The sequence below is a fragment of the Rhinopithecus roxellana genome, chromosome 4 (genome assembly GCF_007565055.1).
Source record: "Rhinopithecus roxellana isolate Shanxi Qingling chromosome 4, ASM756505v1, whole genome shotgun sequence".
NCBI lineage: Eukaryota > Metazoa > Chordata > Mammalia > Primates > Cercopithecidae > Rhinopithecus > Rhinopithecus roxellana.
Window position 1 is genome coordinate 32,635,092 of NC_044552.1, and position 24,709 is coordinate 32,659,800.

At 39.8% G+C, this 24,709-nt stretch overlaps 1 protein-coding gene across 3 annotated transcripts in view; it reads left to right on the top strand.

Annotated features, from left to right (window-relative positions):
* The window catches only part of DNAH8 (dynein axonemal heavy chain 8), a 332,681-nt gene that overhangs the window by 240,096 nt on the left and 67,876 nt on the right, over positions 1-24,709 (top strand). For all 3 annotated transcript variants that reach the window (XM_010389720.2, XM_030929346.1, XM_010389721.2), the window contains 3 exons: positions 5,642-5,763; positions 9,948-10,066; positions 11,820-12,022. In XM_010389720.2, coding sequence (XP_010388022.2) covers positions 5,642-5,763; positions 9,948-10,066; positions 11,820-12,022 — 444 coding nt within the window. The remainder of the gene's footprint in view (positions 1-5,641; positions 5,764-9,947; positions 10,067-11,819; positions 12,023-24,709) is intronic.

The following is a 24,709-nucleotide window of genomic DNA, read 5'->3' on the forward strand; positions in this document are numbered from 1 at the left end:
GGCATTTGAGGTGGACCCTGAAGAGGTAGAAAAGAGGAAAACATTCCATGCTGAAATGAGCAGCATAAAAAAGAGAATGAGTGGAGAACATCTAAGTTGTAAGAATCAGTCTGGTTTTGTTGAAATGAAAGGTGGATATGGAGGCATACTGAGAAATAGAGCTGGACATATAAACTGGTGACATACTGCGGAGAGCCTGGGTTCCCATAGGAAGCATTTTCTTGATCTGGTAAGAAACAGGGAGTTGTGTAAGGTGGTGATGTGATCATTATGGTCATTTAGGGAGGTGAACTTGGCACACGTGTAAGGATCAAAGAAAAGAGGTTCAAAGAGTCTTTTTCAATCTTCCCAACTGCAGGAATACATTCCCAACCTGGGGTAAAGGCAATGGGAATATCCAGGGAGACAAGGGTATGAGAGATTAGGGAGGTAAAATGGCAAAAACCGATGCATACAAGAGCCAAGAGAGCAGGCAGAAATGAGTCTATGATTTCCGGTCTATGCAGAGATTTCTGGTCTGGTTGGTTGGAAGAGGAGCTGGTTTGAGGAGGATTGGAGTGGGGGATTTCTGGATGTGATTTTGGGACCTATTTAGTCAGAATAGGCCAGATTTTGCTGGCATAAAAACAATCCCAAAATTTCAGTGACTTAACACAACCAAGGTGTACTTCTCATTCATGTTACCTCTCCAACATGCTGTTCTAGTCACTCAGAAATCCACATTGCTTCCATAACTACTACGACAGAAGGGCAAGGATGTGGCAGACTGTGCACTGGCTCCTAAAAGTCACCCCACAAGTGACACATGTCACTTACGCTCCTATTTCCTTAGCCAAAGCCAGATATGCAGCCACATCTCACTTCAAAAAGAGCAGAGAAATGCAATTCCTCATGTGTTTGAAAGGCGGGGAAACAGTTTGTGACCAGCTCTGATGACTACAGACATGTGAAATTTGAGCTATCCAGAAAAAAATTAGAAAAGATAACCTAGGCTGGGTGCGGTGGCTCACGCCTGTAATCCCAGCACTTTGGGAGGCCGAGGCAGGTGGATCACAAGGTCAGGAGATCGAGACCATCCTGGTTAACAAGGTGAAACTCCGTCTCTACTAAAAATACAAAAATCAGCTGGACGTGGTGGCACATGCTTATAATCCCAGCTACTCGGGAGGCTGACGCAGGAGAATCACTTGAACCAGGGAGTCAGAGGTTGCAGTGAGCTGAGATCGCGCCCCTGCCCTCCAGCCTGGCGACAGAGCGAGATTCCATCTCAACAACAACAACAACAACAACAACAACAACAACAACAACGTAATCTAGGCAGTCTGAGAGAAAAGTCAGGCAGTTACAAAGATAGGGCACAGAAATAACAACCAAAGCCATGGGAATGAAAGTTAATCTAGGGAAAAAATGTGGAGGATTTCTAACCCACAAGGTGATAGGACCTGCTACATTTTTGTCCTCTGCAGCCTACTTATAATAAATGGGCAGTCACTGATAACTTCTTACTCTTTCTCTACTTCATTCAATTCCTTCCTCAGATTCAGGTTAGATCACCACTGTGGAAACTTTGCAAACTATTTTGCGTCATCTCTGAAATTTCTTCTTTGCGCCTTTTTCATGAACACAGGTTTTATTCCTGGTAGTTCCAAGAAAGTTGAAATGTATCATCTGGTTCATATTTTTTTCACAGGTCTAATGCACTTGGGGAAGTTGGTTTTTTAAGGCAATGTGGTATGGTACAATAAACACTATCTAGGGTGGGGAGGAGGTACTACAGAGAGTGTCCAGATGTATGAGGTTTTGGTCTTGGGGATGTTTAAGTACAGTAAGTGAATTTACCCAATCTGGAAACCTACTTTACCTCATTTCAAAAATCTTTAAGCCCTCACTTGGACTTGGGATACAGCCCCGGTGTTGTAGGACACTGAGCAGAGGGGTAGGGGGCATTGAAGCATGCTGAAATCCAGGCAGCAGTGACAGCAAAATGACGCCCACAATCTGGGGAAGCCTTCTATCTATGCACTATGGTCTGAATATTTGTGTCCCCTCAAACTTGATCGGTTGAAATCTCACCCCACAAGGTGGTGGTATTAGCGGGTGAGGTCTTTGGAAGGTGATTAGGTCATGGGGGTAGAGCTGTCATGAATGGGGTTAGTGCCTTTATATAAGAGGCCTGAGGGAGCTCACTCCCCTTCCCACCATGTCAGGACACTGTGAAAGGAGACCAGGAAATGGGCCCTCACCAGACACTGAATTCGCCAGGGTCTTGATCTTGGACTCCCCAGCCTCCAGAGCTGTGAGAAGTAAACACTTCCGTTGTCTCTAAGCCACCCAGCCTATGGTATTTTGGGATAGTGGCTGAACAGACAAAGATACTGTGCAACACGAGGGAGGAGAAGCGTACTTTTGAATCTTTCCTTGCTGGTGAGCTGGCTTTGCTTCCTGAATGCCATCTGCTAATGTGACCCCTGAGAAGGAGGCACATATGACCTAGAAACGAAGAAGTGGGAAACCTGGTGCCTGGGTCCACAATGGATGCTGGGAAGGAAAAAGGAGGTCAGAGGTAGAAAGAGGAGGTCAGGTGCAAAGATCCTCATCTCTTCCTTGCCTCCTGAGGGAGGTGAGAAGGGGAGAGGGCCAGAGAAACTCTCAGATAGGAGAGGACCCTGCATTCTGCCCAGTGTCACACCCACCATGGAAGCAGGGGAGTAGCTGGATGGGCGAGCCTGAGGTTTGGCAAGTAGGAATGTGGCAACATTCAAGGGTTGAGAGGGCTGGCACACAGCAGAGACTGGAGGTCAAACAAAAAAATTTTAGAGAAAGAGAACTTTGTACCTGCAGACAAAGTACCAATGCCAGTAGCTGGGGCAGTGATTGCAGCCCAGGGCTCCGACAGATAGCATTTGTCGTAGCTCAGAGGATACAGTACAGGGACCCAGCCTACATCTGAGGCATGGGAATCCTGGAGGGCAGCCTGCAGACCTGAGGCATGCTTCCCACCAAGACATAATCCCACCCCATCTCACCTCTCCCACCTACCAACCAACCAGACCAGAGCTACCGTGAAAGAGACTGGGTTATTTGAAAGAGGGTGAGTAAATCAGAGGAGACTGAGACATACGGCAACACAGTGGGGAGGGAATTTGTCAGGGAGGATTGGATTTGTTACGGAAAAATGAAGAAGGCTGAACACATGGGTTGTGGTGTTAGCACATTTGTGACCCCATTTCATAAAATTGGAGTCAGGGAGAACTATATTGTATAGGGCCAGGAGAGTCAGGGAGAGGAGTTTGGATTTAATTTAGTTGGCAATAGGAGCCATCGAATGTTTTATGAGCAGGGATGTGGCATGAACAGAACAGTGCTTTAAGAAGATTAATTTGGGATTGTATGATAGGTTGATTGGCAGCAGTACAATTAGCTCAGCAATAAAAGAGTTTTTAAACAAAACAAAATTTGTTTTAGTTTTGAACTGGCTTACATTTTGACTGAATTATTCTTTAAAAGATGGTATGACTTTGTTTTTAATGTTTTTTTACAAAGTTAACAAACATGATCCTTAGATCATAGATACTTTAAAAAATCATTTTGAACTCAATACTTAAGGGGGAGAGTGGAGGAGTTATTTATCGTAGCAGAAATGTTTGATTTCCCAAGAGTGACAGGTTTTTCGGTTTGTTTGTTTCAATTACTACTTTCTTTCTGCAATATTTGCAAGGTGACTTTGACTTTCTTCTTCAACCAAAAATGTCAGAACACTTTCAAAAACGAAATGGATACCAGGCGCAGTCCTGCATTATAGAGCAATGGATTTACCTTTCTTCCCTGCCTGGTTATTTTAGAAAGATATTATCTTTCTTTTGTCATAGACGTGTGTACAGAAAGACACCTTAGGGGGTCTTTTCTTGCCTTCCAAACTGGACTGGACCTGGGCCTTCCAAGCGGGGAAAGAAAAAAAGAAAGAGAGAGAGAGAGAGAGAGAGAATGCCAGAACAACAGCTAATGATTACATAGCTCTTATTATTATTCTATACTCTTCTAGGTACATTAATGTATTTAACCTTCGCAGCAGCCAATCTGGTAGATTCTATCAGACATCCATGTGGCAGATGAGGAAACTGAGAGGGATTCATGTTTTTTTGTTCAAGTTTATGCAGCTAATAAGTGGCAGAGCCAGGATATTTTGGGGAATAGGAAGGGCCGTCATTGTTCTAATCTGTTTGGAAACACAAAGATAGCTTAGATTTCTTCTCCTGGTGTCTCTAAAGCTCAGGATTACATAAAAACGTTTCTTTGGAAACAACCAAGAAGAAAAGGGGTGAGTTTGTCTCTGTACCAGGGCTGCAGGTGGCTCCCTCTAGTGGCTGCTTCTTGCACCAGTGACTCCTACAGTAGCAGTAATGGTGCTCCAGTGAGACCTGCTCTGTCTCCAGAGGGGCCGACAGTGAGAAGAAGGTTTACACATTGTTCTAAAAGTGTTGTTGCACTCAGAGCCACAGATTCCCAAGTCCCCTGTGGTGGAGGAAATGGGTTTACATGAAAAAAGTACTTTAGTTCATACAGCTACTCAGGACGATGCTAGATGGGAAGAGCAAAGACCTGTAGTTCCCCCCACCCCCCTTTTTTGGTCCATGAGTTGATTTGTGAACTGGAAGGAATGAGTTCTTAAGGAAAATGATAAGATTTAAAAGTTCAAGAATCACTGTTTTGCATACATCTGAATTAAACAACAGTGGAGCTGGAATTATTATGATACGTTACTAAAGACATGCAATAGAGGAATTTTGAAATTGTAAATATCATCATATATTTCACTGGAAAATGCTGGGTATGCCCGTTTGACCTGAGATTTGCTTCAGAATATGATTAATACTATAACTCATTCTCCACTGGACTCAAGCTCTGTAAAAGTCAGGGTCTGGTTGGCTTTTCTCTGCTGTATCCCCCCCAGTGTCTGGAACATGTCAAATACCTAGAGGGTGCTCAATAAATATTTGTTCCATCAGTGAATGGATAAATGATTTAAATATTAGTCATCCACTAAAAAATCCATAGATCTATTATAATATCATTTCCTCCTTCACTTCCTTCCCTCCCTCTTTTTATCCCTAGCCTCCGTTTCTCCCACCCTCCTTCCCTAACCCTAACCCTAACCTTAACCATAACCCTAACCCTAACCCTGACCTTAACCCTAACCCTAACCCATCCATCTGTTTATCTCTCTGTTTGACCTGGTAACAAGTAGTATTTAATGGCAAGCTTCTGGAGGAGTAATGACTAGGAAGTGATATTTAAAATCCACACATGGAAAGATCAACATATTTGTTGATATCAAATTATAAATTTTAGATCGTTAAAAAATAAAAAGCAAACAAATATAATCACTTGAGAAAAATTCTTTGCAGGGAAAAATGACAGAGTTGTTATTTGTACCTTATAAGATGGTATAAATCAGTAAATAAAACACTAAAACTTGAAGGAAATGTACCAAAAAGCCCCCACATTTTCTGCAATATTATTATTTTCCAATTTTCCCATATTTTCAGTAATGTGGCTATCTTGCTTTTATTATTTGGAGAGTACATTTCTAAAAATGAAGTACAGGCTCATGCATTTCACCCCATCTGATGCTCTTCCCCAGGAGGAGCAGCTCTGGACCTGAAAGCCTGCCCTCCCAAGCCCTATCGCTGGATCCTTGACATGACTTGGCTGAATCTTGTGGAGCTGAGTAAACTTCCACAATTTGCAGAAATTATGAACCAGGTAATACAATAAAGGGCTGGTTGAAAGTGCAGATCTGCAAACCCAAACATACCTGGGCCACTTAAACTGGGGCTTCCTGGCAGCAATTCCTTCACCCCAAAAAGTCAACCCAGTAGTTTGGATTTGAGGCTCTGTGGCTGTCTGGGAGAGATCTTGGACAGATGGACCTCAGGGTTAACCTCTTCATAGTTGCAGGTAACTATGTTTTCCTCCTGTGTGGGGGGCATGGGTCATTTTTATATGCCTGAGTTGCTGCTGGAATCAGAACCAGTAGATGGACCGTTTTATTGTAGACGACTCGTGCTTTTACACTGTAACTTCTGCCTATGATTAAGTGATTTGTGCAGATTTGAATGTGAGTCAAATTAAGCGGTTGAGGTCCCTCTAAAAAATTAATTATTTTAGTGGTGAAATATAATGGTGAAAATGGAGAAATAGGTGCCGATTTGCTTGTTGTTTTTTTCTTATTTGAAAATGTACATTGATTACTGTGGATTAATTGTTGAGTCAATTGTTACTGGAAAACAATGGTGCAACTCAGAATAAAGATAGCTGTTTTTTACTGGGATCTGTTGGCTACAACTGCCTGTCACTGAGGGAGCCTGCAGTTTCCTGGTGTCAGATGCCAATAATCATCTCTTTTCTGTGGCCGCTAGTGACTGACAGATGGGGCCATAGGTAGACTGCAGGTTGGCAGAGCCTCATGCTATAATCACCAATCCCCCGCCCAACATACTGTGTTAGCTGCCTCTGTTTGTTTAGTGGCATTTCTGAAACATTGTGTAGACTCTACCTACTCAGCCTGGTTGGGTCAGAGTCAATTGGATAAACTCACTGGGTTCCATCTGTGGATGGACAGTGAGCTTTGTTTTGTAGTACAACCACAGATGAGTCCTCCAAGCCCAAACAAATGCTTGGAAAAAGAAAGTGATCTTGGGCTGGGTGCGGTGGCTCACACCTGTAGTCCCAGCACTTTGGGAGGCTGAGGCAGGTGGATCATGAAGTCGGGAGTTTGAGACCAGCCTGGCCAACAGAGTGAAACCCCAACTCTACTAAAAATACAAAATATTGGCCGGGCGTGGTGTTGGGTGCCTGTAATCCCAGCTACTCGGGAGGCTGAGGCAGGAGAATTGCTGGAACCTGGGATGCAGAAGTTGCAGTGAACCGAGATCGCGCCATTGCACTCCAGCCTGGGCGACAGTGTGAGACTTCGTCTCGGGGAAAAAAAAGAAAAAAGAAAAGAAAAGAAAGTGATCTCGATCTGGTCAGCGATTGGGTAAGGGAGACAGTCAAGAACCACTGGAAAAATCACTAGAAGCCCACGCCCTCTACTGATGATTTGCATTGATACAAGAATATTTATTATTGTTTGCCTCTGCCAACTAGATGTTAAGTACTCATGAGGTAGAATATAGTAGCTATTACTACTTCCAATGGGATAGGTACTTTGCAACAATAACCCTGCCACAGAAAAGCAGAGTTATTGACCCTAATTTATAGATGAGATAACGGAGATTCAAAGAGGTTAGGTACTTGCCCAAGACCCCATTGCCAATAAGTGGCAAAGCTCATGCTCTTCCCATGCCATCATGAGTTATTTCTTTCCCACTCCTCTTACACCACTGGACGGGCCAGAAGTGGAGTGAGGGGCAGTTCTCAGGAAGGTTGCAGAATTTCAGTGGAGACCTGCAGTCAGGTGGCCATCAGTCTGGCCTGCCTGTGGGAAGGAAGGGAGGAAGCAGAAGATCAGTCTCCCAGCTGAGTGGGTATCAGGAACTGAAACATCATAACCTCAAAGAGATGCTTCCCTGACCTTGGCATCCCAGGCCAAGGGCCAGGAAAAGGAATGAGAAATAGAGGTGGACATACAGAGGCTGGAAGTCATCTTATCACCCATCATGGCTGCAGCTCACCCTAGAAGCTCTACTGTGGTCAAGTCAAAATCAGCAGGTGGAAGGTCAGTAGGCAAAGAATAGTCATCCGATTTCTTCCTGTGCCCCAGACGCAGTTGTGGAAGAGACCTGTGGGGGACATTGTGGGCAGGTGCAAGGTAAGGCCGGCAACACTCAGGCCCTGGCATGCAGGCAGCTTCTTTGAGGGTGGCCAACCAGAGAGAGCTGATACAATCTTCAGGAGATAGATGGCAGTTGTGAAACATTTCAGAAATCCCTATTTATTTATTTATTTATTTATTTATTTATTTATTTATTGAGATGGAGTCTCACTCTGTTGCCCAGGCTGGGGTGCAATGGCATGATCTTGGCTCACTGCAACCTCCGGCTCTCAGGTTGAAGCAATTCTCCTGCCTCAGCCTCCTGAGTACCTGGGACTACAGATGCACACTGCCACGCCCGGCTAATTTTTTGTATTTTAGTAGAGTCGGAATTCCACCGTGTTGCCCAGGCTGGTCGCAAACTCCTGAGCTCAGGCAATCTGCCTGCCTCTGCCTCCCAAGGTGCTGGGATTACAGGCATGAGCCACCAGACCCGGCCAGAAGTCCCCTTCATCTTTTAGTGCCCCAGGGACAAAGTGGGAGCAACTGAGTTACAGAGTAACTGTTCTGTTATTAATTTATACTCTATCTGTATCCTGTATGATGAATTGTTCACACTATAGATATGAGACTTTGGACAGTTGTTTACCCTGTCTATGCCTCAATAAAAAGTAGGGGTCATAGAGGAAAAGGTGTAATCCTCAGGTCTGGCATAGGGCATCTGTTATACGAGCCTTTGCTATTTGCTATTATTGCTTACTGTGGCTTTTTTATTTTTATTTTTTTATTTTTTTGTTTTTGAGAGGGAGTTTCACTCTTGTTGCCCAGAGCTGGAGTGCAGTGGTGCAATCTCGGCTCACAGCAACCTCTGCCTCCTGGGTTCAAGTGAGTCTCCTGCCTCAGCCTCCTGAGTAGCTGGGATTACAGGCATGTGCCACCACATCCAACTAATTTTTTAAATTTTTAGTAGAGACTGGATTTCTCCATGTTGGTCAGGCTGGTCTCGAACTCCTGACCTCAGGTCATCTGCCCGCCTCGGCCTCCCAAAGTGCTTATAAGCGTGAGCCACTGTGTACCGTGGCTTTTTAAAAAGCACACTTACATAACCCAGCCTGATTGTTGCTGAAGAGCAGGGATAGGCTCAATAATCTGTAGTTTTTGTACTTAGTCTTGATGGCACTTGGGCTGCAGTGAGCACCTTTTAATGCCTCTGAAAACCTGAAGTCCTTTTCATGCTTCTGAACTTTAAGACCAGCTGTTGGAGAGACTCCTTTCATTATTAGGCTTTAAGTCTCAAGGTGGGGAATCACTAGGAAAATAAAAGTTTTGATTTTTTTTTTTTTTTTTTTGAGACGGAATCTTGCTCTGTCCCCCTGGCTGGAGTGCAGTGGTGCGATCTTGGCTCACTGCAAGCTCTGTCTCCTGGGTTCATGCCATTCTCCTGCCTCAGCCTCCCGAGTAGCTGGGACTACAGGCGCCCGCCACCGCGCCTGGCTAGTTTTTTTTTTTTTTTGTATTTTTAGTAGAGACGGGGTTTCACCATGGTCTCGATCTCCTGACCTTGTGATCCACCCGCCTCGGCCTCCCAAAGTGCTGGGATTACAGGCATGAGCCACCACGCCTGGCCAAAAGTTTTCATTTTGTCATCTATTATTATTTTTAAGTAGAGATCAACATTTAAAGGTCGGGTTATCAGAATGCCCTGTTAGTGGTTCTCAACTGAGGGTAATCTACCCATCCCCAGGGGCATCTGGCCATGTCTGGAGACATTTTTGATTGTTAGGACCCGGGTGGAGGGTGCTGCTGGCATCTCCAGTGGATAGGGATGCTGCTAAACATTCTACAATGCCCAGGACAGCCTCCCACACACAAAAAATTCAGATCCAAATGACAATAAAACCAAGCTTGAGAAACCTTGATGTGTGTTTCTTCTGGCCCAGTCATTTGGTGCAGTTAACAAATGATCCTAATTGTAGCGCATAATGTAGAAAAATAATGGAAGAACTGGAAGGGAATAGTAATATCCACGTTATTCAAGTCATTGATCCTGAAGAAAGGTTTAAACTGTGCTGTTACGCTTGAAAAATTATCTGCCTGTGAAGAATGACCCTCTCAGGTGATTCAGAATCCTTTCTAATATATTCCGATTACATACAGTTCTGTGACTTGCTAATTGGCTTGCTTCTTTTAGATATCTCGTAATGAGAAGGGGTGGAAAAGCTGGTTTGATAAAGACGCTCCAGAGGAGGAAATTATCCCTGATGGATATAACGATTCACTAGATACCTGCCATAAACTTTTACTTATCAGGTGAGAACAGGCATTATCAGACCTAGAAGCATCACTCATAATATTGCTAAATTGCAGATTTTATCTCAGTGAGTTTACTTCACTGTATCTCTGTCATTGAAAGTAACGGAAAAAACCTCAATTACTTCTGTGCCAGCCTAATATTATAAGAAGTGTATGTACTTCCAAATTATGGCTTTGGATAGCAGTTCTTCAGTTCCTTGACAAGCAAAATAAAATGGTAATGGTGGCAGGGAATGATGTATTTTGACAACGTATTAATGATAGTGCTTTTAGCAAAAAGCGTGAAAAAATATGCTTTTATTGTTCACTTTGTTCATGATTTACCATTGAGTATAAATCACTTATTGTTGAATTTATTTCTTTAAAAAAGCAGACCTCACAAAGTTATAGGACAATTAGCTTATAAGCTAAAGTTAAATTGCATTTGAGAAAAAAACCAATAATATTGCACTGAATTCGAAATATATAAATGCTACTTTTGGCTATAAAATGGAAACAAAAGTTTGAAGTTGATGTTAAACAAGAAAATCACCCTCTCTTTTCACATTTTACATTTTCTCACTATCCAGTAACTCCGAGACCTTCCACATTGAAAAAATCAGTGTGTGTGTGCGTGCACGTGTGTGTGTGTGTTTGTATGGTGGGTGGGTAAGGCAGAGGAGTAAAGCACGGAAGATGAGACCCTACATGAAAAATGAGAGGCAGAGATATTTTGAAGCGATTTTTGTCTTTTCTAATGTTACACACCTAAGTTTGCATTTCTTAGAAAAAGCTGTTTCTTAGACATTGTCACCCTTCAAGAGTGGCCAGAACAACACTAATGTTGACCTCATAGTCCACAGAGTAAGAAAGGGCTCCTTTTTTTTTTTTTTTTTTTTTGGAGACAGTCTTGCTCTGTTGCCCAGGCTGGAGTGCAGTGACGCGATCTTGGCTCACTGCATGCTCTGCCCCCCGGGTTCACGCCATTCTTCTGCCTCAGCCTCCTGAGTAGCTGGGACTACAGGCGCCCGCCACCATGCCCAGCTAATTTTTTGTATTTTTAGTAGAGACAGGGTTTCACCATGTTAGCCAGGATGGTCTCAATCTCCTGACCTCGTGATCCGCCCGCCTCAGCCTCCCAAAGTGTTGGGATTACAGACGTGAGCCACCGCACCCAGCCAGGGCTACTTGGTTTTATTGGAACACATGTGTCTATTTTTTAATCCATCATTTAAAAATTAGATCTATGTCAAATAGTACAATATAGTAGCAAACAAAACAAAACAAAACAAAAAAAACAAAAAGAGTCTGTGGGGCTTGTCTGTGCTTTACCATATCAGTATTAAATGACACTATCCAATGTGTCTGTGTGTGTAGAACTTGTTATGGTGTGCATTACACAAATGGTATGCCACAAATGCTTGCTGACCAACTTACTTTGGGCATCTTTGGCACATTGGTTCCTCCCTTGAAGGATGTGGAGCCTCAGAGTGTGTGGCAGTTCAGCCCCTACCATGTGTTGGAGCTGGTAGAGGACACTGTGTTGTTATGGGCTCTGCCCTGCTTCTTGCCAATGCCTGGCTGGCACCAAAACCGTGAGATTAATTTGTGCTCATCCATGGATAGGAAACCTGGCCATTCCTCTTACACGGATGTGGGAAAGTAGGAATTAGCTTGTTGCCCTTTTGCTAATTAAATGTGTGTTTTTACTCAGATAGAAGAAAAAATGAACACGTTTAGTTTATTTCGCTTAACTTGTATTCATTTTTAGGTCATGGTGCCCAGACCGTACTGTTTTTCAAGCAAGAAAGTATATCGCAGATTCTTTGGAGGAGAAGTATACAGAACCAGTTATCTTAAATCTGGAGAAAACTTGGGAAGAAAGTGATACCCGGACACCTCTGATTTGCTTCCTGTCCATGGGATCTGACCCCACCAATCAAATTGATGCATTGGCCAAGAAACTGAAACTGGGTAGGATTAACAATCTACAAAATTTAGCAACACTTCCATATTTTAGCCCTGAATTTTGCCTTTCATAATTTTGTAACTGATTCTTAGAAATATATGTAAAACTGAATTCAAAAAATATTAAACTTATTCCTCTTCCATCCTTTCATACCCCCTAAAGTGAGGGTATGATATAGGTATCTTTGTGTAGAGAAGAACACACTCATCTACCATATACTTTTTTTTTTATTGGTTGTGTTTTTAAGTTCTTTTTTTTTTTTTTTTTTTGAGACGGAGTCTTTCTCTGTCACCCGGGCTGGAGTGCAGTGGCCAGATCTCAGCTCACTGCAAGCTCCGCCTCCCGGGTTCACGCCATTCTCCTGCCTCAGCCTCCGGAGTAGCTGGGACTACAGGCGCCCGCCACCTCGCCCGGCTAGTTTTTTTTTTGTATTTTTAGTAGAGACGGGGTTTCACCGGGTTAGCCAGGATGGTCTTGATCTCCTGACCTTGTGATCCGCCCGTCTCGGCCTCCCAAAGTGCTGGGATTACAGGCTTGAGCCACCGCGCCCGGCCGTGTTTTTAAGTTCTAAGGAGATAGCTGCATTGCATGGATAGCCGACTAAAAAGAATGAACGCACAACAGCCAAAGTTTATGTTATTGCCACGTCTATATAAAATTACGGCAAAGTTTATTTTGTCACAAATTGAAAAACTATAACCATTATTGTAATGCATAGTAATTAGGGATTAATTATTTCATGCTTTCACTTAATAACCATTCAGTACAGGCAGTGTGCTAGATTTGGGGGTACAGAGATGAATACAAACACAGCTGGGAAAGACAGACATGTAAACATGTAATTGAGGGCGATGTGACAGCTGCATTAAATGTTTCATAGTAGTGGCTATTCACAGGATTCAGAGCTACTCAGATTGCCTGGGATATGGGGGAAAACATCACACTGATGATATTAGAGTAGGAAGTTAAAAAATAGATAAAATTTACCAGGAGGGGTGGTGGGAGATAGAAAGTTACTCCAGGGGGAGGAGATGGGCAGAGAAGTTATAAACACAAAAGCGTTTATAAGTGTGACTGAATCAGTAGGATTAAAGGACAGGGATGCAGAACACATCTTGACAGGATTGTGCCATCCTGTAAGAAGGACTCTTTATCCCTTCCTTCATTCATACTCTGAAAATCTGAATGTTGTTGACATTGCCATTTGCAATCTTCTAGGTTCAGATATCTATATAACTTGTAGGATTAATCCACTCATGTCTTTTGTGTATTTAAGTGATTGATTGTGAATCACTAAATCTATCCTGTGAAGTAAAATTACATTAAATTTATTACATAGTCTACATAAGCATGATATAAAATCAATTCAGTCATGTCCATGTGCTAGCCACCTGTCCCTGTGCATAAAACCAAGCTGTGGTAGTATGGTCCATGTTCATGTCCTCTTTTCTCATCTTGACTTCGCTCTATTTGTTGTCACCACACTGTTCTATATTCTCAGTGGATCAGTGTTCAAATGGCCACGGTCTTCTATCTGAACACTGATACCAATGCAAAGAGCGCTCAGGTTATATTGGCAACTGCTCATGGTTAAGTCTCATTAGCTATCTTCAAAGTAGGCAGTTTTGCTCTAGTATTTACTGCAGCACACCAGCTGTCTGAGTTTATCTAAGAGTGATGCCTCTCTAGTAGCCTTACAGTTTGCAGATTTCTCTCAAATCTGTTGCTCTCTGAGTGTTTATCCAGCTGCTGCTATGCCTCACTTCTGTCTCTACACAGGTGTCTTTTTTCTCTCTTGCCACTTACCATTCTTCTCCACATGGCAGAGCATGTGGCTTCTGGTGGCTCATGGGCTTCACTGCTTACGTGCTCAGAATGTTCAGCACTCCCAGTGAAACTGCTCTTATTGTCTTGGTTCCAAGTCCCAATATCCAGGGAAGTAGCTCATTGTCTTAGCTTTGGTCATGCACTCCTTTCTGGGCCAACCAATGAACTGTTGCTCTGGAGATAGGTTCCTAGTGGAAACCTTATGTATGAAGCTGGAATGGGGGACATTTCTTAGAAGAAGATACAGTGCCTAGAAGAAGGAATATTCAACTAGAGTTACCATTTCAAATGTTGTAATTTAAGAACATAATCAAGAAATTCAAGATCTCCTTTGGGAGAAATTATAACTGACATTCAATGAATACAGAAGGGCAGACTTGTGCTGTCTCCTTGAGTGCTATCATACTGCTTTGCTTGGCAATTTGGTGATTTCCATTTCTTACTCCTACTTTACTTTTTCCAACAACAATCCAGGCTTCTATTGATTCCTTTATTAGGATACTGGAACAACATAGATTCGGTTTTGACACTGAAGGATCAAATGAATTTTATAAACAATTCTATTGCCAAATCATTTTAGCAGTATTAGGAAATCTCGTGTTGCTTGATGCTTTGGGTTGAAAGTCCCAAAGCTAGCTGTTAAAATGGAATTATTACACAGACAGAGCAACATGTTAATGTAGTCTCAGCTATTAATATTTTATTTGAAAATCTGGATAATAATCATAGAATGCTTAAGGTGAATGTGACTGGAAATCTTGAAATCCAGTTACTTTTTTTTTTTTTTTTTTTACAGATGGGGGAAACTATGGTCTGGAGATAAGGCCCCAGACCTAGTCCGTGGCAGATCTGGTTCAGAACTTATGTCAGGAACCCCACTTCAGTGATCTCATTGGTCTTTCTTTTTCATTCCTTCTCATTGTTTTCATTGAAGGAATTAACCAGCTACCTGAAAGTAACATAAGGATGGGACAGAATCAAAAAGTTTTTGTAGAAAAAGAGGAGAAGGGAAACTTTGGGTTATAGATATTGTCTTGTACTGGTCAAGATCTGTAGTGAGAAATCTGGAGCAGATGAACTCTGCACAGAGTACTGGGTATGTGGGCAAAGTGGAGAAAGCAGATGGATTTAGCATGAGAGCCCTTCTAGGAGCCTGAATAGGGGAGGAGGGAGGTCTCAGAGAAAGGATGGGCTTAAAAAGAACACCTGAAAACAAACAAAAGAGAACAAATACATAAAACCCCCACAGGTACACAAAAGTAGAAGTAGAATAATAATATAAAAACTGAAGTGATAATATGTACAGATGAAGTATTTTAACATTTTAAATAGGAGAATGACTCATAATTATAGTAATAAATTACAGCATCTCATCAAAATTGCCAAATTTATAGAAACATATGAGTTTAGAAAATTCCTCAGAAAAGGCAGAAAACCCTGAGTAAACCAATAATCAAGATGAGAAAAGGTAGAAGTTTTAAAATTATTACATCAGCAAAGACTCTAGGCTTGGATAATTTTCTGATAAGTCCTTTAAAACTTTCAAGGACTCTCACATGCTATATTCTGTTCCAAAAGATGGAAAAAGAGAATACATTTTCCTTTTGTTTTTGAGACAGAGTCTCACTCTGTCACCCAGGCTGGAGTGCAGTGGTGCAATCATGGCTCACTACAGCCTTGACCTCCCAGGCTCAAGTGATCCTCCTACCTCAGCCTTCCAAGTAGGTGGGACTACAGGCACATACCACTATTCCTAGCTACATTTTTTTGGTTGTTTTTTGTAGAGGTGAGTTCTCATTATGTTGCCCAGGATGGTCTTGAACTCCTGAGCTCAAGTGATCCTCCCTCCTTGGTCTCCTAAAGTGCTTGGATTACAGACATGAACCACTTCATCTGGCCCATTTTCCTCTTTATTCACGTTATTCTGAAATAGTAAACCGACCCAGATAGTAACTGCATAAACGAAAGAAAACCAGCCAGGTGTGGTGGCTCATGCCTGTAATCCCAGCACTTTGGGAGGCCGAGGAAGGTGGGTCACCTGAAGTCAGGAGTTCGAGGCCAGCCTGACCAACATGGTGAAACCCCGTCTCTACTAAAAATACAAAAATTAGCTGGGCGTGGTGGCAGGCACTTGTAATCCCAGTTACTCAGGAGGCTGAGACATGAGAATAGCTTGAACCCAAGAGGCGGAGGTTGGGTTGCAGTGAGCTGAGATTGCGCCATTGCGCTCCAGCCTGGATGACAGAGCAAGACTCTATCTCAAAAATAAATAAATAAATAAATAAATAAATAAATAAATAAATAAATAACTGTAAGTATCTTAACTAAATCACAAGCAAGTTGAATTTATAGTGACATCAGCAAGATGTCTCATATCCCTCTACATATCCCTCCCTCATATCCCAACACCACATCAGCAATTCTGTATCCATCTACAGATGAACTCTCTGCAGGAGCCTCAGGATATAGGTAGAAGGTTGTGAAACCCTATTAAAATCTAAGACCTAGGAGGGTTGTTTTGAGAGTACAAACTGACACCCAAGTGGCAGATCTGCCAATTGTGCTTCCAGGTTCAAGCCTAGAAATGGCCCTGCTCCCCAAGGAGTTTGGCTACAGCCCTTTTTGGCCTTGAGCCTGCAACTAAAACCAACTGCCAAGGGTCGTAGGTGGAATCAGGCACACTAGTGTCTCGGTGGAGAGGCTTGTCTGCCTGCCAACATCGATCTTGGCAGTGAACTTGAAAGTTACCCTGTGGCTTGTCTCCAGCCACCCTCAGCTGAGGTCCCAACTCAGAGCTAACTGTGCAAGAGCCCAGAAGGAGGCTTGCTCATATCTAGCAGCCTGGGAGTCTGAGCCTCCAAGAAGGTCTCATCAACCTCTGTACCGCAGCAGATACCAGGGTGCCCACTGTCAGCTCTGGCCCCTCCTGCTGCAGTCAGGGAACTATCCTACCTGTGCAGGGATCTACTGGGAGATACATGCCCTTCTGAGCCAATGAGATGAACTCTTCAGTCATCATCCTCCAGCATATCCCAAAAGGGCCCAGTCTCAGCTCCAGTCCCTCCTGCTGTAGTCAGGAAACTAATTTGTGCAGAGACCTGCTGGGAGACACAACTCCCATCTGAACCAATTAGGTGGGCTTGCCAGCTGCTGCCCCACATCAAGTCCTGAAGGGGTCTAGTCTCAGCTCTAGCCCCTCCTGCTGCAGTTGGAAACTATCCCATCTGTGCAGAGACCTGCTGGAAAACAAACCCATCTGGGCCACTGGGACAGGCTTCTGGGCTTGTGTCCCTGACCAACTTTCTCACACAGTTCAGGCATATTGTCCCTAAAAGCAAAACAAAACAACAGCAACAAAAAAACTTGTTATAAATATCAGATTTTCTGGTAAGCCTCATGGTAACCACAAAGCAAAAACCTATATTAGATACACTAAAACTAGAAAGTAAGGAATCAAAACATACTACTAGAGAAAATCACTTAACCCAACCAAGGGAAGACTACAAGAGAGGAAGAATGGAAGAAGAAAGGATCTACAAATCGATTAGAGAACAAGTAACAAAATGGCAGTAGTCCTTACCTACCAATAATTACCTTGAATGTAAATGGAGTAAAATCTATGATTAAGAGACACAGAGTGGCTTAATGGATTTTTTAAAAAAGACCCAGCTGCATGCTGCCTACAAGAGACTCATTTTACCTATAAGGATACACACAGACTGAAAATGAAGGATGGAAAAAGATATTCTATGTAAATGGGCACCATAAAGAGAACAGGAGTAACTATGCTTATATCAGATAAAATAGACTATAAGCCAAATACTGTAAAACGAAGAAGGCCATTATACAGTGATTAAGGGTAAATACAACAAGAGTGCACATACACGCACACACACACACACACACACATGCACCCAACATCAGAGCTCCTAAGTATATAAAGATACATAAATACTAATATATATTAATTATAATAAAATGTATAATTAATAAAAAAATTAATAGACCTAAAGGGAGAGATAGACTGCAATACAATAATAGTAGGAGACTTCAACATCCCATTTTCAGCAATGGACAAATCACCCAGATAGAAAGTCAATAAACAAATGTTAGAGTTAAACTATACTGTAAATCAAATGGACCTAACAGACATTTACAGAACATTCCATCCAATAGCTGTAAAATATACATTTTTTAAAACAGCACATGGAACATTCTCCAGGATAGATCATATATGAAGCCACAAAACAAGTCTTAACAAATTTTAAAAAATTGGAAAACTACCAAGTATCTTTCTTGACCACAGTGGAATGAAACTAGAAATCAGTAACAGTAGGAACTTTGGAAACTGTACAAATACATGGGAATTAAACAATATGTTCCTGAATAACCAATGAGTCAAAGAAGAAATTTGAAAGAAAATTTAACAATTTCTTGAGGCAAATGAAAATGGAAATACAACACACTAAAATCTATGGAATACAACAAAAGCACTTCTAAGAGAGAAGTTTAGAACAACAAATGCCTATACCAAAAAAAAAAAAAAAAAAAAAAATCACAAATAAACAACCTAATGTTGCATCTCAAGGAATTAGAAAGACAAGAACAAATTCAACTCAAAATTTGAAGAAAAGAAATAATAAAGATCAGAGTAGAAAATAAATGCAACAGGAATTTTTGAAAGTACAAATGATCAACAAAATGAAGCGATGTTATTTTTGAAATGATAAAATCAATACCTTTGGCCAGACTAAGAGAAAAAGAGATATGACTGAAAAAAAAAAAAACAGAGATGAAAAAGGAGACATCATAACTGATACCACAGAAATACAAAAGATCATTGAAGATTGTTATGAAAAATTATGTGCCAACAAATTGGAAAACTTAGAAGAAATGGGTAAATTTGTAGACAAATATAACCTACCAAGATTGAATCATGAAGAATTAGAAAACCTGAACAGCCAATAATGAGTAATGAGATTGAATCAGTAATTAAGTCTCCCTTAAAAAAAAAAAAAAAAAAAAGCCCAGGAACTGATGGCTTCACTGTGGAATTCTATCAAACATTTAAGGAAGAAATAATACCTATTCTTCTCAAATTATTCCAAACAATTGAAGTGGCTAGGAATTTTTTCAAACTCATTCTATGAGAGTAGCATTACTGTAATGTCAAAACACAAGGACACAACAAAGAAAGAAAACTACAAGCCAGTATCCCTGATGCACATAGATGTAAAATCCTCAACAAAATACTAGCAAACCAAATCAAACAGCGCCTCAGAAAGATCATTCACATTGATTAAATGGGATGCATGGATATTTTAAGATACATAAATCAATAAGTGTGATACATCACAGTAATAGAATGAAGGACAAAAACCATGTGATCATCCCAATAGACACAGAAAAAGAATTGGATAAGATTCAACATTCCTTTGTGATAAAAACCCTAAACTAACTAGGTGTGAAGGAATGTACCTCAACACAATAAAGGTCATGTATGACAAATCCATAGCTAACATCATTCTGAACTGGGAAGAGTTGAAAGGTTTTCCTCTAAAATTAGGAACACAACAATGATGCCCACTTTCACCACTTCTGTTCAACATATACAGGAAGGTCTAGCTAGAGCAATCAGGCAAGAGAAAGAAATAAAAGGGATCCAAGTTTGAAAAGAGGAAGTCAAATTGTCCCTATTTGTAGATGGCATATATGTAGAAAACCCTACAGATGCCACCAAAGAACTGTTAGGACCAAAAAACAAATTTAGTAAAGTTGTAGGACACAAAGTCAACCTACACAAATTAGAGTTTCCATATGCCAACAGTGAACTATCTGAAAAAGAAATTTAAAAAGCAATCCTATTTAAAATAGCTACAAAAAATAAAATACCTAGGAGTAAATTTAACTAAGGAGGTGAAAAATCTCTACAATGAAAATTATTAAACATTGATGGAAGAAGTTGAAAAGGACACAGATAAATGGAAAGATATCCTGTGTTAATTACTTGAAAGAGTTAATATTGTTAAAATATCCATACTACCCAAAGCAATCTACAGATTCACATGCAATCTCTATCAAAATACCAATGTCATTTTTTATGGATAGAAAAAAATTCTAAAATTTATATGAAACCACACAAAATCCCAAATAGCTAAAGCAGTCTTGAGCATTAAAAAAAAAAAAAAAAGTTTAAGGCACCAAACTACCTGGCTTCAAAATGTACTACAAAGCAATAGTAACCAAAACAGGATGGTAGTGGCATAAAACCAGACACATAGGCCAATGGAGCAGAATAGAGAAACCAGAAATGAAACTTATCTTCATTTACAACCAACTTATCTTCAACAAAGTTGCCAAGAACATGTAATGAGGAAAGATCAATCTTTTCAATAATGGTGTTGGGAAAACTGGGTAATTATATGCAGATTAATGAAACTAGACCCCTATTTCTCACCATATACAAAAATCAAATCAAAATGGATTAAAGACTGAAATGTAAGCCCTGAAATTGTGAAACTACTATAAGAAAACACTGGAGGAAATGCTCCAGAACATTGATCTGGGAAAATATTTTTGTGTGTAAGACCTCAAAAGCAGGCAACCAAAGCAAAAATAGACAATTGGGATTACCTGAAGCTACAAAGCTTTTGCATGGCAAAGGAAACAATCAACATAGTAAAGACATAACCTAAAGGATAGGAGAAAATATTTGCAAACTGTGCATCTGACAAGGTGTTAATATGCAGAATGTATAAGTAACACAAACAACTCAATAGCAAAAAAACAAATAATCTGTTTATTAAAGTGAACAAGAGATCCAAACAGACATTTCTCAAAATAAGACATACAAATGACAAAGAGATATATGAAAAGGGGTTCAACATAATTGGTCATCAGAGAAATACAAATCAAAACTACAATGAGGTATCATCTCACCCCAATTTAAATGGCTTGTATAAAAAAAAACAGTAACACATGCTGGCAATGATGTGGAGAAAGAAGAACCCTCACACAGTATTGGTAGAAATGTAAGTTAGTACTTTGGAGAATGGTATGCAGGTTCCTCAAAAAACTAAAAATAGAACTACCCTATGATTCAGCAGTACTACTGCTAAGTATATATCCAAAAGAGGTGAAATCATTAAGAAAACTTTGAAAGGATTTTTTTTTGTTTTAAATATAAAATAAAAAAAAGCAAAGGAAGTGAAATTAGTATGTTGAAGAGGTGTCTATCTGTACTCCCATGTTTACTGTAGCACTATTCATAGTAGCCAAGATATAGAATCAACCTAAGTACCTATCACCAAATGAATGGATTAAAACAGGCAGTACATATACACAATGGAATACTATTCAGCCATGAAAAAGAATGGCATTCCGTCATTTGTGACAACATGGATGAATATGGAGGGCATTATGCTAAATGAAATAAGCTGAGCATAGAATGATCTCACATTCTATGACAAGTACCACATGATCTCACTCTTGAGAATCTAATAAATTTGATCTCTTAGAATTGGAGTAGAATAGTGGCTACCAGAAACTGAGGGAGGGTAGCAGGGAGGAAGAATGATTTCTAGTGTTCTATTGCACAGTAAAGTGAATAGTTAACAATAATTTATTGTGAAAAAAATAATCTATAGTCCAAAATAGCTAGAAGAGAGAATATTGAATGCTCTTAACACAGGGAAATGAAAATTATTTGTTGTGATGGATATCTTAATTAACTGATTTGATCTTTACACAATGTATACATGTGTAATGTGTACATTACCCATAAATATGTACAATCATTTTGTGTCAATGAAAAACAGAATATGACTTTGAAAAGGAAGAATTCAGTAGAACATCAAAAAATAACTTGCAAATAATAACGTGCCTTCACCAAGCTGGAACACATGGGCAAATAGCAGAAATATGCAGGATTAGGAAATCTCATCACAACAATAAGAGAAAAACTTTTCCTTAAGCTATCATACTGTTATCTCGATAGGTGCTATAAAAGCCATTTTATAAAAATTCAACACTTATATTTGACTTTTGGAAAGTGTGAACAGAAGGATATTTTATTTCTATGATAATGATTGTGAACCCCAAATGTCATGATACTTATTGGTGAACAACTAGAGACATATCCATTAAAGTCAAATACAGATGTCTGCTATTGCCACTGTTATTTAGCATTGTGTTGTAGAAGATATGGCTAATGTATTGAAAGAATCGTAAATAAAAGATGTAACTACTGGAAAGGAGGGACAAAATCAAGATTGTTCTTAGACAACATAATTGTCTAACAAAAAACAAATGAATCAACGGAAAAACTATTAGACTTAATAGTCTAATAGTTCAGTGAAGTGACTGTTTACAAGATAAATATATAAAAAATGATGCTTTCTTATAAAATAAGATATAAAACTCCTCTTAATTATAGCAATAAAAATAAAACTGAGAAATAATTTTTAAAATACTCATTTAAAGAAAACTATAAAACCTTCTTAGAGACATAAAAGTAGCTAGAATAAATGGAGAGGTGAGCCACATTCCCAGTATAGAGATTCAATATTGTAAAGATGTCAGTATTCTCTAAATTAATCTATAAATTGAAGCCAAGTCTAATTGAAACTCAAGCATCCTTGTTTTTCTAGTTGGATAGTAGAGGGATATTAGATCTTCTAGAATTGTAAATGGACAAGAATAGCTAAGAAAGCTTGAAATGGAAAAAAATAAGAATAATGGGGAACCAGCACCACCAGATTTTTAAAACGTTATCAAATGGCAATAATTTAGTCATTTGCATTGCAAACATTGATAAATATGGAGCAAAATGAAAGGGCCAAAATTAGATTCTTGTATGTACAATAGCTTAATATGTGATAAGATTTGTATTTCCAATCAGTGGAGGAAAAATGGGTTAGAGAGTAAACAGTGTTGAGATAGCAGGTTAACTTTGGAAAACACAAAAGTGTTACCTCACGTTAAACTCTAAAATAAATTTTAGGTTGACTAAGGCATTAAGTGCTTTAAATTAAACTATAAAAGAAGAAGAAGAATATATTCAATTAGCTATCGTATATATTCAATTAGTTGAGTGGCCAAGATTTTCTTAATCATAATACCTGAGTCTAAAACCAGAGGGACAAGATAGATAATGTGACTGGATGAATTTTGAAACATCTGTATGTTATAAAAAGGAGTGAAATAATGGCATTTGCAGCAACCTGGATAGAATTGGAGACCATTATTCTAAGTGAAGTAACTCAGGAAAGGAAAACCAAACATATGTTCTCACTCATAAGTGGGAACTAAGCTATGAGGATGCAAAGGCATAAGAATGATACAATGGACTTTGGGGACTGGGGAGAAAAGGTGTGAGGGTATGAGGGATGAAAGACTACATATTGGGTAGAGGGTACACTGCTCAGGTGATGGGTGCACCAAAATCTCAGAAATCACCACTAAAAAACTTATTCATGCAACCAAACACAACCTGTTCCCCCCAAAACCTGTTGAAATAAAAAAAAATCTGTATGTCAAAAGCACCATAAATAAAATAAAAGCACAAAAAAACAAGGATAGGTGTGTGGGTGGGGGACTATAGCATTCCATTTCAGTGGGAGACACTGGGAGTCCTTTTTTGTATGTCATGAATTTTTAGAAACGGTTTGAATGCTGTATCCAAACTCTTCTCCATGTATAAATTCCTCCTAAGAACATATTGAGAGATATACATCCAGATTTATATACAAGGGTGTTTCATCTAGTGCAACTTATAATACTGAAAAATCAAAAATGTCTTAAATATATAAAAAGTTATTGATTGAGAGAATGGATTTGACATGATGGAACACTGAGCTGCCATTAAAAACTGTTTTTCAATAATATTTGATGACAGGAAAATGTTCACAACATACCATTGGAATGTAGAGATATAAAATAATCTATAGGCTGGGCATGGTGGCTCACACCTGTAATCCCATTACTTTAAGGGGCTGAGGCAAAGGATCGTTTGAGGCCAGGAGTTTGAGATCAGCCTGGCCAAGCATAGCAAAATCCTGTCTCTACTAAAAATGCAAAAAATTAGTCTGGCATAGTGGCACATGCCTGTAATCCTAGCTACTCAAGAGGGTGAGCATGAGAATCTCTTGAACCTGGGAGGCAGAGGTTGCAGTGAGCCAAGACTGTGCCACTGCACTCCAGCCTGGGCGACAGAGCAAGATTCTGTCTCAAAAATAAAATAAAATAAAATAAAATAAAATAAAATAAAATAATGTATAATACATATATACATATATAAATTTTAATATAGGTAGGTCTACAAACCCTTGGGGCCAGATATGCTTCAGAAATCAGAATGTTCTGGTTTTTAGAAGGTAATATTCCATATATTATATAATACACTGCAGCTAAGATATAAATATTCAGGAAGATAGGAATAAATAAAGACTATAAATAGCCTCACATCTGTTCAGGAGAGCTTTTGCCTCCAAAATGATTTACCGTTTTCAGAGCTTTCTGAATTTTTAAATGAAGGTAAGGGATTGTGGATTATGCGTATTAAAAGGATTAGAATAAAGATCTCTAGGGAGTAATATTGGTGATTTTTATTTCCTTCTTTATGTGCTCCTGTATTTTTTAAACCTTTTAATGTGAACATATATTATTTAATTAGAAGTAAGTCCAAAAAAAAAAAAAAAAAAGGTGGAAGAGACACAAGCATAATTTTGGAAAGGAATATAAAGGCAGTCAAAATTTTACTAAAGTCTTTCAAATTCAAACAATTAAAACAAAACCTAAACCATCAAAGTGGAATTATACTGTATCACTTGCAGCAACACTTCCTAAACCACCAAAGTGGAATTATA